The following is a 16784-nucleotide window of genomic DNA, read 5'->3' as shown; positions in this document are numbered from 1 at the left end:
GTCCAGAAGCCGGCGACTGATGTGTCTCGCCCGGGCAGAGCGCAATGATGGTGCCAACTTGGGCCAGTGAAGCAACGTCCTCCACAACTAGACTAAAGAACAAAACAACAGCAACTTGTCTGTTCCCCTTCCCCCAATTCCCCAATAAAATCTTAAAAAATAAAAATAATAATAATCCAAAAGAAGGCTGTAAAGTGGGAAAATTCCATTTTCCTGAAGACTAGATGGGACAAACAGAATACCAATAGCAAGATAAAAGACCCAAACCTAACAAAATCAATAATCACATTAAATATAAATGTCTAATTAAAAGATTGTCAGATTGAATAAAAAAGCAAGACCCAACTATTTCTGCCAATAAGAAATGTATGTTAAATACTAAGACACTAAGAGGCTAACAGTAAAAAGATGGAAATATATATATATATATATTATATATATATAATATAATATATATATATACACACACACACATACATACTATGGTAACATTACTCAAAAGACAGCTGGAGTGATTATTTTAGTATCAGACAGATTTCAGAGCTAGACTATCACCAAGGATAAAGAAGGTTATTTCATAATGATAAAGGGATCAATTTATCAAGAGGACACAATAATCAATGTTTACGCAACATGACAGAGCTTCAAAAATATATGAAGCAAAAACTGATAGAACTGTGGGGAAACATAGAAAAATTTACAATTATAGTCAGTGACTTCAGTATCACTCTCTCACACAAGGATGAACTCAAAATAATTATGCTGAGTGAAAAGCCAGACAAAAAAGAGTAACTACTGTATAATTCCATAAATATAAAAATCTAAAAAATGTAAATTAATATAATATATAGTGACAGAAAGTACATCAGTAGCTGCTTAGGGATTGAAGGGGGGTATGGGGAAGGAACAGCGGGCTGGTTACAGAAGGGCACAAGGAACGTTGGGGGATGATAGCTAAGGTTTAATATCTTGATTGTGGTGACAACTTCATGAGTGTATACATGTATCAAAATATGCCAAACTATATACTTAATTATGTGTTTATTGTCAATTATATTTCAATAAAACTGTTTAATGTGTGTGATATAAAATAATTTACTACTCATCAGGCATGCTTCAGCCCTAAAAATAAAGGACTGAAAAAGATGGACCCATCAGTACAGAACTAACAACCTTAGCAGAGAAAACAGACACCAAAAAAGTGTGATATAGTCTATGGGAAAGTACAATATAATACAGATTCCAATATGTACAGATTACAGATCCTATAACATGGATTCTAACTAGATAGTCAAAGAAGGAATCTCTAAGTAACCTGTAAACCAAGATGAAAGAATGGAGTACGAGTTAGCTAGGTGAAATATCGAGGGAAAATATAAACAAAGACATTTACTGAATAAAGATTCTAGGGGAAAAAACATTATCTGTAAGATAAATGTCCCAAAATGGAAGTGCTAGGTCAAAAGGCAATTACAATTTATAAAAGAGGGCTTTTTTCTTAGTTCTTTGCAACAGAAAAAGACCAAGTGACATTTACCATTTACATAGCAGAGAGAATTTTAAAACAACTTAACATTATTTAAATAAGAGAATAAACCTTGCTGCTCCAAGCTCTGAGACCACAGACCACATCTTCATCCTCACATCCTAAACACAGAACTTTGCACACCAGAAGTGCCCACTAAGGGTTTGCTAAACTATGTAAATGTCTTGGGTATCAAAGAAGTCAAGTTGTCAGGAGGAGCTCCTCAATCTTGCTATCTCTAGAACTGATAGTTTTTAAAAGATTTAACCTCTCCATCATCATCCTCAAGTAAATCTTAATGCAAGCTACTCATGTGGACTATTATCGCAAAAGCCTCCAAGATGATCCCTCTGTCTCCATTCCTCTTATTTTCCAAATTCAACCTCCAGAGCCCAAGAGTAAACCATTAAATCCTCAAGTCGATTTCCCTTTTATACTTAAAACCCTAAATCGCACCTCTTCACCTCCAGCTGTGCATCCTAAGACCAACACTGGTGAAATGAGGGGAGAAAAAGGACAACTTAGTGAGTTTTTAATAAAGTTAATATATTCAATTTAGAAAGCTACTGATCGAGAGATATTGCTTCCTGCTTTTTTGGTGTTAAAATCTCCTTTTATTTATGAAAAGATGGATGAATACAGGGCCGTTTTTAAGAAACATCTCCCCTTGACAAATTAAGAAGTTGGCAAATCTAAGATAGATGAGCTTTATTTCTTATTGTAAGGGCCCATGAAGAATTCTGGGAAACACTGACTTACAGGATAAAGTTCAAAAGACAAACACGTACCTTTCTAAATCCTGTCTCACTTTCCCAGAAGAGTTTTTCCTCCTTTTCTTCTTCATTTACTGGGTATCTACTATGCTAAGAGCAATGATAGATGAGTGAAAAAAAAAAGAAACATCACTGTCTTTGTGGAGCTTACAGTCTAAGTCTAGTGGAGGTAACAGATATCAAATCAATATAGAATTAAAAACTATGATAGTGCTGCCTATGGGGAATGGAATGAAGGAGCCCAAAAGTGAAGACAGGAGGGATAGTCAGGAAGCTACTGGAGGTTAGATAAGAGATAACTGTGATTTGGCCAAGGACGGAGGAACAGAGAAGTCAAATCTTTAGTTAACTGGATTTGCTGACAAATTGAATGGCCGGGGGTGGGGGGTGGGGGGTGGTCCTTAAAGAAGAAACACTCCATGACTTCAGCATAAGCAACTATACAGACTTGCACTAACAGTCCCAATTTTTATGTCTCCTGGTTCTATGCCTTTTTGTATGAGGTTGCTATACTGACTCTAGGCTTAATTACAAGACTTGCTAAGCCAATGGGACAACAGCAAACATTCCAAGCAGTAGCTTGGGAAAGTGCTTGTGCAGGGCTACTTGTCCCTTGGAATAAGCCTGGACTAGCCAGCTACAGAAGAGACCACTTGGAGCAGAGTTAAGCAGGGACTATCTGAAATAATCTTAAACCAGTCTATTGCCAGAGAACCCCCAAATATATGAGGAAGTCCAGCCAAGATGAGTAAGAGCCGCCTAGCTGACCCATAACTGAACAAAAATGGATGAATGAGCCCAAGTCGCAACTAAAAGAACCACCTACCTGATCTGTAGACTTGTGAGCAACAGTAACTGCTTATTGTTGTGAGCCACTGAATTTTGAGGTGATTTTTACTGACATGGAGTAGGACAAGAAAAGGAAAGGAAAGAAAAACCAAGCGCATTTTATTTTACCCCATCAACTCTTACCTATCCTTCAAAGCTCAAGTTAGATATGGACTCCTCCAGGAATCTTTCCCAGATTCCCCAGGCTGGTTTGGAAAGGCGCTTAGGTACAACATACCCCGATCAATGCCTCATCACCTTGTTTCATAATGATCTGTTTACACATTTTTCCCAACTAGACAATTGCACCTTTATGTTACAGGCCGTGTCTTACTCATCTTCATATTATCATGTAACATAAAACAGGCTCTGGACAGATGTTTCTGAATTTTATAAATGAATTAAACAATTACTTATTTGATACTATAACATTTCTTAATTAACTCTAGATCAGTATTTCTCAAAGTGTGATCCACTGACAAAAGCCATCAGAATCAACAGGGGGTTTGTATTAAAAATGCAAATCTCTGGGCGCTTTATCATTAATGAAAATGCCATTCTTTATCTTGTAAAAAGGATAACTATTTTGGCCAGATACAAATAAACAAAACAAGTAGTAGAAGTATAGGTACAAAAATCCACTTTTCCTCAACATTTTCTAGAGATGTTCTCCACAATACAGTCCTGAATCTGTTAGCACCCAGGTAATTGAAAATGTTCTGAAATGCAATGGAGTTTCTGTTTTAAAAAATGGGTCTCGGGCCAGAGGAAACGGGGGCTGGGGGTAACGGGTGGGGGTCCTCCAAAGAGGTGTGGCTTCTAACGCACACGTTTAGAGGATGCTCCTGGGGGTAAGCACGTTCTGCGCTTTCTCCACTGCAGGAGCCAGGCCAGGGGCGGACAGGCGGCCGGAGCGCAGACAGCACCCGCGCGCCGGACCTGGGAGCCCGGGCTGTCGGGCCCAGGGACAGCCCGATGTCCCGCTACGTAAGAGCCGCAAGAAGGTGGCTGCCACGGAGTTCCGGGATGGGCGTCCTTCTCCAGAGACCCCGCTCCCCGTGTCCACCCCAGCCCGACAGATTGTAAGGAAGTCTCGGTCGCCTTGCTTGCCTGAGTCGGACAGGAAGAAAATACGGGAAGGGTCGGGCCAATGGCATCCGAAAGGGGAAAGGAACAGAGTGCGAGGGGGCGCCGCCGCTTCCCACCTGCGTCAAGCTCCAGCTGGTAACTGGGCAGCGGCTCGAGGGAGAGTTTGTAACCCTCGAATCGCGGATCCAACAGAGGTCTCTTCACCCGCAGGGAGCAATTAGCGGCCACCTCCATCATCTGCCTCCCAGGGTCCTCGCGTGAGAATTAATAAAGCTCTTGTTGAAAGGTCCGCGCTTCACTCGTAGCACGGAGCCTGGGAGGCGGCATGGGTCCCATCCCAGAAACCACCGCGGTGCCAAATGCCTTCTGGGAAATGTAGTACCCATGCAAATAGGTACCGTTGCGTAGTGGGCTATGTAGTTTTCCGGGGACGCACTGCGCGCGCGACAGTCGGAGCTGGACTCTCTTACCCAGAGGGCTGAGCGACCAGGAGGCGGCCCGCGCTGGTTAAATTCTCACATTATAGGCAGGGTGGCGAGACCCCGCCCCGGAAATGCGTGTTCTAGCTTTCTGTGTGCTTAGGTGCCCGAGCTACTGAGGGTCTAAGTCTGGGCAGCCGAAGAGTGTGGTAGGTAACGGTCGTCAGCGCAAGGGTCATTTCGTCGCTGGGAAGGGACGGCCCTCGCCCGCGGTGATGGTGGTGAGCTATGCCCGTGGTCCTCAGGGCCGGGACCCGGGCCCAGCCCAGGCTCCTTTCGATGTGCTGTCTTTCGTTAGCTTCCCCGACCCGCGCTCGCGGGCCTGTAGGGCTCTCCGACAGGGCGTGCTACCGGAGTTGGCCTGAAGCCAGTCCTCGCTTTGTTTTCTGGCTCCTCCCCTCCCGCCTCTCCCGCTGTCTCCGCCCTGTTCTGTTTTCCCAAAGAATGTTTGAACTGGGAGGGATCCCCTAGCGCCCTTGTTTTACCAGTGAGAAAACTGAGGCCTTTAAGAATTGACTTGTCCAAGGTCACTATCCGTATTTTAGGAGCCAAGGCGAGAGGTCAAGTTCAATGTTCTAGGTACGGTACCGACTAGACCTTAGACTTATTTTGAAAATGTAGCGTCCAACTACAAAAGCCAACATTTCCTAAGTCCTTTCTCAACCGCTCGTCGTTCCTGTTCCACTCCCCAAAAAAAGAACTCTGAAAACTCGTTGCCAGTCTGAGTGTTCATACAGGCGAGATGGGAGACAACAAAACTAGTCTCAAGTTAGTGACCGATTAGGTGAAGTAATGTTAGTTAGCTTCTTCCAACTTTGACAACCTAACTTTCCTTTCTACACCATTTTGGTTCTGCTGGTCTTACTGAAAATTGAGACTGTTCCAAGTTAGGAAATAGTTTGGGATTTGTTTTCCCCCTATCCCACCAGCAAGCTTTGGTAAAGAGCAAACACACACACACACACACACACACACACACACACACACAGCTAATTTGGCATTTGTAATTCTGGATGTGTCCCAGTGAAAAGTAAAGCACTTGGAGCCTTATCTGGAAATTCCGTTTTTTCACCAACAGGCTCTACGGTGTCCCCAAAATTTTGAATGCAGTTAAGGTACAGAAATGATTCACAGCCAGTTATAATGTGCCGTTAAAGTGTTTGGGGGCTACTAGGGTCAAAGTACCTGAGTTCAAATCCTGTTTTCATCACTTTCTGTCTCAGTGCCTCAGTTTCCTCATCTGTAAAATACATATTATGTTAATAATACTTGGAAAAATAAGTTCTGGGGGTTAAGTGAGATTGAAAAAATAACAATGTGTTAGCCTAGTACCAGGCACATAGTGATTAATAAATGTTGCAATAATTATTATTATCCAAAGACTCATTAATAAAGGGTATATGGGGGAAGAAAATTGTAAAGTGAGTTAATCAGTAGGACTTCTTGGGATGCAGTAAATATTAAGAGTAACGACAGTGTTAACTAACACATTGTTGAAATCTGTCACCCCTTTAGTTGATAATATTTTAAACGTGTTAGGATGCTTGCCTAGAAGATTTAGGGGGAAAAATGCTTTGTAAGTGTTCTGTATCTGAAAATACGTGTTGATGTTCAGGTTAGCAAGATGAACAAAGATGCGCAGATGAGAGCAGCGATTAACCAAAAGTTGATAGAAACTGGAGAAAGAGAACGGTAAGTAATAGACGGTGTCAGTAAATTACATTTAACACCTTTAAATTACAGTTGCATTATATATAAGAATCCAAATATCAAGGAACAAAACTGATGTCAGTGGAAAGAATTACAGAAAATAAAGATTATCAAAAGCTTCATTTCTTAATATCCCTAAAAAATAGTTAGATCTGTTCAGTATTGCAAGACTTACAGGAAAGTGGGTGATGTAGAAAGATGAACAAGAAATGACTTTCTCTCAAAGAATGTATAATGAGAAGAAAAACACCCAAATAATTATAATTGGAGACAATGTTACCCAGATTTTAACAGGGAAACCACATAAGAGAACCGGTTTTAGTTACCAAGCTCTCTCAACCTCAAGAGTATATGCACTGTTCCTACTCTCTGAAACGTTTTTCTTTTTACCCTAATCTTTAGCTAATTCTAGCTCACCTTTCAAGTCTTAATTTAAATGTCTTTTCTAGATATCTGTTACATCTTGGTCTAGCATAGCATTTAAACACATTGTATTGTGACCGCCTACTTTGCTAGTTTATATCCTCCGATAATCTAAGTCCTTAACAGCAGAAATACCAGCAGAGTATACCCAGTATCATGCCTAGCACATAATTTGCCAAGTAAATATTTGCAAAATAAACAGGTTTGGAAGTACAAAGGAGAGGCTAAGGAATCAAGAAAGGCTTCCAGAAGCAGGGTAATAAATTGTATGAGAGAAATATATATAAAGAACAGGCAGGGTCTTTCAGCTCCACCAAGGGATTAAGGTGATCAGTTAAGGCAGCAGTTCTCAACCTGTGGGTCGCGACCCCTTTGGGGGTCGAACGACCCTTTCACAAGGGTCGCCTAAGACCATTGGAAAACAAAAAGATATTTACATTACGATTCATAACAGTAGCAAAATTACAGTTATAGAGTAGCAATGAAAATAATTTTATGGTTGGGGGTCACCACAACATGAGGAACTGTATTAAGGGGTCGTGGCATTAGGAAGGTTGAGAACCGCTGAGTTAAGGCCTCATAGAATAGTAAAAGAGGTACTTCAGCTGGGGGAGAAGGATTAGCAAGCCAATAAAGTAAAGAATACAATCTAAGCAGATGGAACAGAATGTGCAAAATCACAGAGCTTTGTTGCAACATGATAATGTTCTGGGGAATTGCAAATTTAAAGCTAGAGTGTAAAGGGTGAATGCTGTGTGGCTGGACCAGTGGACCGGAAGAGTGTAGATTTTGTATGAGTCAGAGTTTTTTCAGTTGAAAAATGATAGAAAGTGAACTCAGATACTGGCTTAACCAATGGAAATATATAAGCTCATCTAACTAAAGAGTCGAGAGCTTGAAATTGCTTTAGGCACCACTGGGTCCAGACACTCAAAAATTATTGCCAAGAATAAGTCTTTCTTTTTCTTTCTCAACTACGGTTTCATCTGTGTTAGCATTATTCTCTACCCATAAGGTAACAAAATTTACAACCATCTGGCTTAGACTACCTTCCTTCTAGTAGTTTCAGCAAAGGACCTAGCTTGATTACCATCTTACTTAGTTAATAGTCCAATTATGATCATCCTTGCCTAGGTCACATTTCCATCACTAGAACCCTACCCAGATTTTTACACTGAGAGTGGTAGAGTTTTGTTTTTTTTTTTCTTTCTGTCAAAAAAAATGGCAGAAAAATTGGTAGTGGGTTTGTAAAAACACCTGTTTTGATGTTTTGTTGGTGGGAGTCATTAAAAGATTTTTAATAAGGGAATGGCTAGATCATATTTACACTGTAGAAATGTTATTCCGGCCGTGTGGAGGATAGACTGGAAGCTAGAGATAGAATGCAGAAGAATGCGTTAGAAGGTTGTACAGAAGGTGCCAAAAAATGTATACACATCTTAAGAAAGGAAAAAGCTGTATTAAAATTATAATACTCAATATATACCGATAACAAAAGATGAATACAAGTCACATTTGTCTTCTGCAGTTACAGAGGTGCTCAAAGTGGTTACCATCAGTGTAATTTTAATAGTTTTTTCCTTTCTTAAAATGTGTATGCATTTTTTTGGGCACCCTCTATACTATATTTGGTTAAAAATAAGAAACAGCAAAATGGAAAGGAGAACTTAACAGTTTTGTTTTTTAAAGTAAAATCAGCAGCCCTCAATATGAGGAATGAGGAAGGCTGTGGAATCTAGAATGGTGCCTTGGGAAACAGGATAGTATTGCCAGTAATGAGCATAGGGGATTATGTATTACCGTATTTTGCCATGTATAATGCACACCCACATTTTTGGCCCAAACTTTCAGAGAAAAAAACCTTTTCGTTTTAATTTCTTAACTCAAATTTTTATTTGTTTACATTTAGGTACTTGATTTTTGTATTATAAAGGAATTTTAGCATTTACTTTTTAACATATTATGATACAAGAAATTTCATGTACCAGTAACAGATTTACTATTATTGCGCATCATAGAAGGCCAAGAACTCTTCATGATTGCAAGTTTGTCATAAGTTCAGCAAAACCAATTATCGTATTCCAGGGTATTATTTTGCATATGGATATCATTATAGGTTTCTAGAGTTACACTTTTAACTCATAAGCATAAATAAGAGAATCTAAAACATTTATATAGATAGGGAATTAGTATTACCCATGTATAATGTGCATCCTTATTTTTCCCTCACAAATTTGGGCTTAACAGTGCACATTATACACAGCAGAATACGGTATTTTTACTTCGTTTGTGTTTTCATTCATGCAGCTTAGTTACTGAGTTTCTGCCACATGCCATGTCCTGTTAAGGTGCTGAAGTTACAGTAGTGAACAAAATGAAATCTGTTCTTTCATGGAGCTTACATTCTAAGGAGAGGAAACAGGCAATAAGTGTGTAATATGTCAGATAGTGATGAGTTCTAGAGGAAATATAAAGTAGAGAATAAAGGGCTATGTTATTTGGGGTAGAAAAAAAAGCAAAGAAGGCTTCATTGATAAGAGATCAGAAAGATATGAGGGAGTTAGGGGCACTCCGAGAGCCCAGGGCCTCAGACAGGTGCTTGCCTGGCGTTTTGAGGCACACGTGGAAACTAATGAAACAATAAATTGGAAAAGGGAAAGAAGAGATAAAGTCAGGGTATAGCTGGGGTGGGGGCAGATCATGGACGGCCATTTACGCTGCAGTAAAGACTTGGAATCTTTTCTAAGAACATTGGGAAGCCACTGAAAGGTGGGATTTATGCTGAGTAAATTGGGGAGCCACTGGAGGCTTTGGAGCAGTGGGAGGAGAACTGAACTGCACAAGGGAAGAAGCCGGGGGACAAGTTTGGAGGCTTGGTAACAATCCAGTCAAGACAAGATGGTGGTTTGAACTAGGGTCATAATGGCAGAGATGATGAAAAACATTTGGATTGTAGATATATTTTAAAAAACTGGAACCAAAAGGATTTACTCATGAGTTGGATGTGTAGTTTTAATAAAGTTGCCGAGTAAAGGATGCTGCCAAGGTTTCTAGCCTGAGGAACCAGGAGCATGGAGTTGCCGTTGTGACAAGAACAGGTTGAGGTGGGAGAGAAACAAGAGTTGGGTTGTTAAGATTGAAAGACCTAATTAAATACTGAGCTGGAATTGTCACATACTGGAGGTATACGAGTATTGAAAGAGAAGTGGTTCGGTTTGGGATGCGACATGTTTAAACTTAGATGATTTAGGTTGAAGACTGAGGATTTGTAAGAGTGGGTATGGCAAAGGGATAAGACAGTACTGGAAAGAAAATGCTTTATTGCAGCCATGATGCCATTAGTTGCAATAGACACCTTTTTTTTATAATCAGTAAGAAACAAGAAAACACTGCCAGTTAAATTATAGGCATGCCAATTACTGAATTGTTAAAATGTGGGGGGAAAAGCAGTGTTAGAGTCAATGAAATACCATAGTTAATGTGTAATTTAGAAGGTTAATGGAAAAAAGGAGGGGGAAGTCTTTGAAGTTAGAGAGATAACAGGGAAGTAAGAAAGCTAAAGGATAAGAATTTGTAGTCAAAGGTTTCAGGGGTGCTTCTGCTCCACGCTCAACTAATACCTTGCAGAAGTTGTGTGAGACCCACACTATTCCTGCTGGTGGGGCAAGTAGACAGTATGAAAAGGCCAGAGTAGTTTCTTGAGAAGTATTGTGCCCAGTCCACGTCATTGTAGTTTACTGATAAGGAAAATGAGGCCCACAGCTTAAGTGACTTGCATAAGATCAAAGAACTATTTAGTAATAGAACCAAGGGAAGGCCATGATTAAAGTTTTGTGACTGGAAAGGAGGGGGTTTTAATGGAACAGTTGAACCTTTGCTTCAAACGTTCCTGTCTAAGATCCTAAGCGTTGTTGTAGTTTAATTTGGCAATTCTTCTTTCTGACAGCCTCAAAGAGTTGCTGAGAGCTAAGCTAATTGAGTGTGGCTGGAAGGACCAGTTGAAGGCACACTGTAAAGGTAATCAGTTTCATTTCGAAGAGAAGCCAATTCCATTGCTCTCCACTGTGTTGGGCTGGGGCTCACTAGAAACATTGTAGTCAGTGATTTAAGGGTTACTGAGTGCTCCGATCTAATTTTAAACAAATGGAAAATTGACTCTTGTAGTAATGATTTCCTCCTCTCCGTGATACTATTTAGACCTAACTCCTAAATATTTGTTGTAGAAATTTTCTCTTTCTCCTAAAACAAGTGAGGCAAGATTTTCTCTGGCCTCAAAATATTGAACCCCACTGTTTTCAGTGTGCCTATGCAAAGTGAAACATGAGTTATTCCTAATATGTTTTAATTTAATAAATTGAGCAATTTATGGTTGGCAGACTTGTAGGAATTATATCTCCTCTGTATTCAACAGTGTCATTTTGAAAAATCCATTTTAAAAGCTCTTAGAAAATTACACGTATTTTTTTTAAGTGTAAAATGGAAGCTTGCTAGATTGCCGAATGTTGATTATGATCTCATTAGGTACATTACACATGTCACTAAGACAAGCTTCATTTCTGGCTCAGCCTTTAGTATAATGGCATCCTGGTTAGTTTTAATGAATTTTCATTGTATTGTAATGGCTTCTACAAATAATAGTGATAACGTAGACTAATTATAACATTAACCCTGAGAAGGCAGTGAGACAAATTAGTAAATACATAAGACTTTGAGGTCTTACAGACCCTCACTGGTAGAAGACTAGAGCCGGATTTCAACTCCTGTTTGGATGAGTTATTTAACCTTTAAGCCTCAGTAGTCCTGCCTGTGAAGTGGGAAAAACGCCCAGCCTATTAGATTATTGTGAATGTTAAGTGATATAAATCACCCAGCTCATATTAGGGGTTCAGTAAATGGTAACTACTTTCCCTCTTCTATTTCTTTTGGCCCAGCCTGGAGAAGAGAAAGGGACAAAAATTTGTTCTATATTTTAATTTTGGGATATGAAATTATAAGTTAGACACAAATAATAGCTTTTTTTCCCCTCCACACATTTAAGAGCTGGTATGATAATAGTGAAATAACAAGTTTCCAGCTTTTTACAAATGTTAGATTTGACCTTACAGTTCAAATTCATTCTAAATGTTATAATATTTGTTAAGTTACAGGTTATTAGCTGAGAGAGGAACAGACTTATGATTTTGATTTGGTGAATACTTAATGTGTTTAAGATTGAACTAAATCTTCATTGAAAAAGAAAAAAGTGTCTTTTTTTTGTTGTTGTTAAAGACCAATATGAACTCTAAAAACATGATCTTAACCCTTCCTCTATGAAAATCTTTCTTACAGATAATGATTTTAAATGATATGATTTGTTTTTTGCTTTTGCATAAGAGGTAATTAAAGAAAAAGGACTAGAACACGTTACTGTTGATGACTTGGTGGCTGAAATCACACCAAAAGGCAGAGGTAAGGAATATAAATTGTGTGAAAGGAAACTTTTGCTAAAGACCTGGTTTTTTTCTCTCTCTTGCTGGCTCAGCTTTTCTTTTATTTTTATGAAGAAGAACACCCTTTTCAGAATTATTTGGGTACTTGTGTCTCCTCATTGGGAAAAGTTTCCTCTGTAGCATGGTTTTGAGTAACATATGAGATAAGAGGTATAAAATGTTTTTGCACTCTAAAACAGTATACAAATGTAAGTTGATATAGTTGTTAAGATAGATAATTTTTATGGGATTTTGTAAAGGCAAATATTACCTGAAGCTAAGATTTATAAACTATCAGATATGGCTTAACTCCACTTAACTATTTAATAATTCAAAGTTTTACTCTAGTCCCTGAGTCATTGCTCTGCTGTATTTTTCCTTTTTAAAAATAAACAAAGCTCCATAGTCTTAAATGTCTAATTAAGAATTTGGTAGCTGTAGAAATTCACGTTCAGGGTAATCCATATTTCATATTCACACTACAATCGCCTTCTTCATTTCCCCCTTTAATGCCTTGTTTACAGAAGGCAAAGGAAAGAAAGGAAATACATTAACTTCAATGTTATGTAATAAATATTATCAGGAACTACATTATATTATACATCTCAGATGTAGATACATTATTTTCATTTATTTTGAGAAAGTTTTGTTTAAGTGGAAGCAGGTAAATTAGATGACCAATTAGTTGTTTTCTCTCACAGAAATAACTAAAGAGAATTTAAGTGTAAAATGTTAGAATTATTATTAGAGAATACTAGTTCCCCTGAACTGCTGCCTGCAGGGAAGGAGCTAGAGAACCCCATGGTCCTTTTCAACCATCTCTTTTGGCCTGTTTCCAGGTAAAAACAACAACAAAACCTGACTTATTCTTCAAGCATGTCTCAGGGAAAGAAAAACAAAGCAAAAACAGTATTTATTGTTCCCCCCATGGATTTATTTTTTAAATAATTTTCCTTAATTTCTACTTTTCTTCTTTAATTTATGCTTAATTTCTAACGTGAGTTAGGAGCTGGCTGTACAGGGTAGAACTTGTCCTTTGCTTCTTCAACACTGGTGTCTGAGCTATTTCAGTTACTTATAGACCCCTTCTAGAGAATGAGCAAGCAAAGAGAAGTGAAAATAAATCTTTTCTTTTATGCTCGTAGTCTTTATTGTTAAAGAGAAGTATTGGGTTGTCGGAAAAGTCATGACGTATTTTTCTATGTTTTTCATTGCAAAAATGTGTCATGACTTTTCCGAGAACCCAATATTTTATTCTTTAAATTGTCCTTTTAAAGTGCGCAGTTCTGTGAATTTTATACACATGTATAAATTCATGTAACCACCACCCCAGTAAAACTCCCTCAAGCTATCCTTAACCCCAAGGCAACTGATCTGTTCTCCATCACCATAATTTTGATTAAAAGTATTTAATGTACATTTTGATCACATTTCCAGTGGATTTGAATTAATTATGTAGTCTTTATTTCTAGGCAGGCTTGAACTAAATTTATGAAGAGGAATATTCATCCCATTTGACTTATATACTTATTTGTGGAATTCTTCATGGAAATACTGAGCTATATCTAAAGCTTTGAATTTCCTCTGGATACAAGGAAAAAACAGAAGTTTTAGTTAATTCTCTATTGCCCTTATTTATTAGTAGCCAGAAAAGGAAAAACAATCAGATAGATTTGTTTATTGGTACTTCATATTCATTAAAATTTCAAAGAGCAGAGCTTTTTGTTCATTTTTAGTTTAATACTCTGAATAGACTATACACATTCAAATTCAAAAAGTAAAAATATAGGAAATACAATCACTGTTGCAGTGTTTGCATCTTTGCTGAGTCAGAGTATGCATTTCTGTAAAATATTGCCAAATTACCTTCCCAAAAATCTTGTACCAATGTATACTCCCACCAGCTAATATGAGAGTGCCAGTTTTTCCCTTAGTCTTGTCAGCACATTATATTATCGACCTTTGGATTTTAGCCAGTCTGATTGGTAAAATGTGCTCTCTGAATGTGGTTTAAATTTTCTGTTGTGAAGTTGAACCCCTCTTCATGTTTTAAGAACTATGTTTCTCCTTTTCTTCATCTCCTTTCCTCATTTTTCTATTAGCCTGCTGATCTTTTTTATATCAGTTTGAAGAAATTGTGTAGTAGAGAGATTAGCCCATTTCTGTAAGAGTGTTTTCTCAGCTTTTTATCTTTTGCCTTGTTTACGGTGATTTTGATCAAGCTTATTAAGTTGTTTTTGCACTTAAATCAAACTTATCAATCTATTACAGACTCTGTATTTAAAAAAGACCCGTTTCACTCCTAATTTAAAGAATTTTTCCACCTTCTCAATGTGCAGTATTTAGGTATTGGATAGCTCATTCAAATAATGAATTGCAAATATACTTGATTTTTTCAGATATCTTTACCTATTTTTTTATTGAAGCACGAGGGTTATTTTTGAAACAGATTATAAATGTAGGGAGTGTTCATCCTGAATAAAATCTCAAATTGACATATATTAATTGGAATCTTCTTACTCTTGTATTTTTATATTTCAGCCCTGGTACCTGACAGTGTAAAGAAGGAGCTTCTACAAAGAATAAGAACATTCCTTGCTCAGCATGCCAGTCTTTAAGATTGAATTAGATTGTGTTGTTTTGTGGTTTTATTTCTGAAAGTAAAACTTGCCATAAATTAGGAATCGCTTTCCCAAAATAAAATCCTTTTTTGTATGATGGTATACAGTTTTCGGTAATGATGTATACATTGTATTGATTTTTTTCCCTAAATGTGTTATTTTAATAAATATCTCATGAATGAGTTTGAAGTTTCCTTGGATTTTGGAATAAATGGGACTTTATTAACAGTCTCCCAGATCTGTTGAGAGAAAAAGTCAACAAGTAATGTAGTTTAATTATTAAGTATGTGCATATCTCTGCTAACAGCTGAGGAGAAGTAAGCAGCCTCTTCTGATTGTCTAGCTATAGTGTAATTCTCTTTTGAATCCCTATAATATTTTATATAATACATGCCCCATCTTGTACTACAATTGTCTTATTTCTTATTTGTTATAAACTCTTGCGAGTTAGGACTGGGTCTTACTCATCTTTATGTGCCTTCCTTATTCCTTAAAGAATTTACCATCCTATTGGAAGAGAGAACATTTGCAAACTGGCTCCATACCAAGCTCCTCTCACATACTCTTCTCATCTGAACTTTGAAAGCAGAAACTAAATTGCATTCCCACATACTAAGGTCAAGAAAGAACTTAATGGGAAATAACCTCCACCCATAGCTTTACTCTGACATCAAGATTGCCAAACCCAGTGGACTCTTGGCTATACTTATGTGACATCTGCTGGAAAATGAGAATGGTGACCATCCTGCCACTTGGAACTTTCCTCCCACTCCTCACATTGCTCATTCCTACAACTGGAAGTTCCTTCCGTTTCTTGTGGAGTACCTTTGCTGTATGAGACTTGAAATAATGGCGTTTCTTAAGGCTCCCTCCTGGGCCCTCTGCCTGACTAATGATATACTTTTCCTGGGCAAATCCCAGGAAATTTGGGTCGGACCATGGCTTCAAATGCTAACACGTTAATAAATGGTAAATTGCATCACCAAACCTGACTTCAACCCATCTGCCACACCCATATACCCACCTGCTATGGATCAGCTGCCTGGGATGTTCCATGGATACCTCACAGTGACCATACCTAAGATAGTGATTTTTTTTTCCTCTAGTAATTACCCTTACAGTATTCCTTATCGCTGTGAGTGGTACCTCCCAGACATACAGACTACCCAAAAAGCCTGTTAAAATACTGATTCAGAAGGTAAGAGTTGTGGCACAAGATTCTGTATTTCTGACAAGCTCCCACACAATGCTCATGCTGCTGTGCTGATCGAGGTTGCAAAGTTGTGAATTGTCCACACCCTGCCCTGTTAACTGCCTTAGTTCACGCCCAGGTTAGTGCAGTAGGCTCCTATTTCCTTGTTTAGTTCCATGCTTCCTCCAGTATCTTCCACACTAGTGCCTAAGTGACCGTACTAAAATTTAAGCCTGGTTATTTTATTCCCCTCCTTGAAACTCAAAGGCTCTTCCTGGTTTGCAGTGTCAGATTCAAGCTCAGCCATAGCACCCAGGCCCTCTTCATCTGACGTTTACGTATTTTTCTAGTTAAGTCCAAAGAGTCCCTAAAAGTACCAAGTTTCATCCCTAAATACCTTTGAAAATCCATCAAGTTAGGAAGCCCTTCTAATCTCATTCCTACGTGGCCTTCAAAATTCTGCTTGAGTTATTTGGACATTCCTATTTGATTTAGATTCCCCATCACTTTTTTTTATAAGAAGCAGTGCATAATTTCAATACAGTAGGTCTAGATTCTAGAACTTCTGTATGCATCTCCTGGAGGGGAGGAAACATGAGTTGTTTTTTTGTTTTTCCTTTGTATGATATTTGTGAGTGAATGGACAAAATAATGAATAAGTAAACCAGTCAGTGGA

At 38.3% G+C, this 16784-nt stretch overlaps 2 protein-coding genes across 3 annotated transcripts in view; one reads left to right on the top strand and one right to left on the bottom strand.

Annotated features, from left to right (window-relative positions):
- Window positions 1-4683, bottom strand: part of NUDCD1 (NudC domain containing 1) — a 65767-nt gene extending 61084 nt beyond the window's left edge. The window contains exon 1 of the mRNA XM_019628466.1: window positions 4332-4683. Coding sequence (XP_019484011.1) covers window positions 4332-4452 — 121 coding nt within the window. The 5' untranslated portion in view covers window positions 4453-4683. The remainder of the gene's footprint in view (window positions 1-4331) is intronic.
- Window positions 4684-4740: 57 nt separating this feature from the next.
- ENY2 (ENY2 transcription and export complex 2 subunit) lies at window positions 4741-15147 on the top strand. 2 transcript variants are annotated; one of them, XM_019628465.1, is made up of 5 exons: window positions 4741-4843; window positions 6310-6386; window positions 10774-10844; window positions 12201-12275; window positions 14837-15147. In XM_019628465.1, the coding sequence occupies exons 2-5, from the start codon at window positions 6319-6321 to the stop codon at window positions 14911-14913; spliced, it is 291 nt and encodes a 96-aa protein (XP_019484010.1). In that variant the 5' UTR covers window positions 4741-4843; window positions 6310-6318; the 3' UTR covers window positions 14914-15147. The 2 variants fall into 2 exon arrangements, with proteins under 2 accessions (XP_019484010.1, XP_019484009.1); XM_019628464.1 differs by having other exon boundaries at window positions 4752-4915.
- The last annotated feature ends 1637 nt before the right edge of the window (window positions 15148-16784 follow it).

The sequence above is a fragment of the Hipposideros armiger genome, unplaced genomic scaffold, assembly GCF_001890085.2.
Source record: "Hipposideros armiger isolate ML-2016 unplaced genomic scaffold, ASM189008v1 scaffold_792, whole genome shotgun sequence".
Taxonomy (NCBI): domain Eukaryota; kingdom Metazoa; phylum Chordata; class Mammalia; order Chiroptera; family Hipposideridae; genus Hipposideros; species Hipposideros armiger.
The sequence above is the reverse complement of the archived record's forward strand: the minus strand, read 5'-3'. Positions and strand labels throughout refer to the sequence as shown.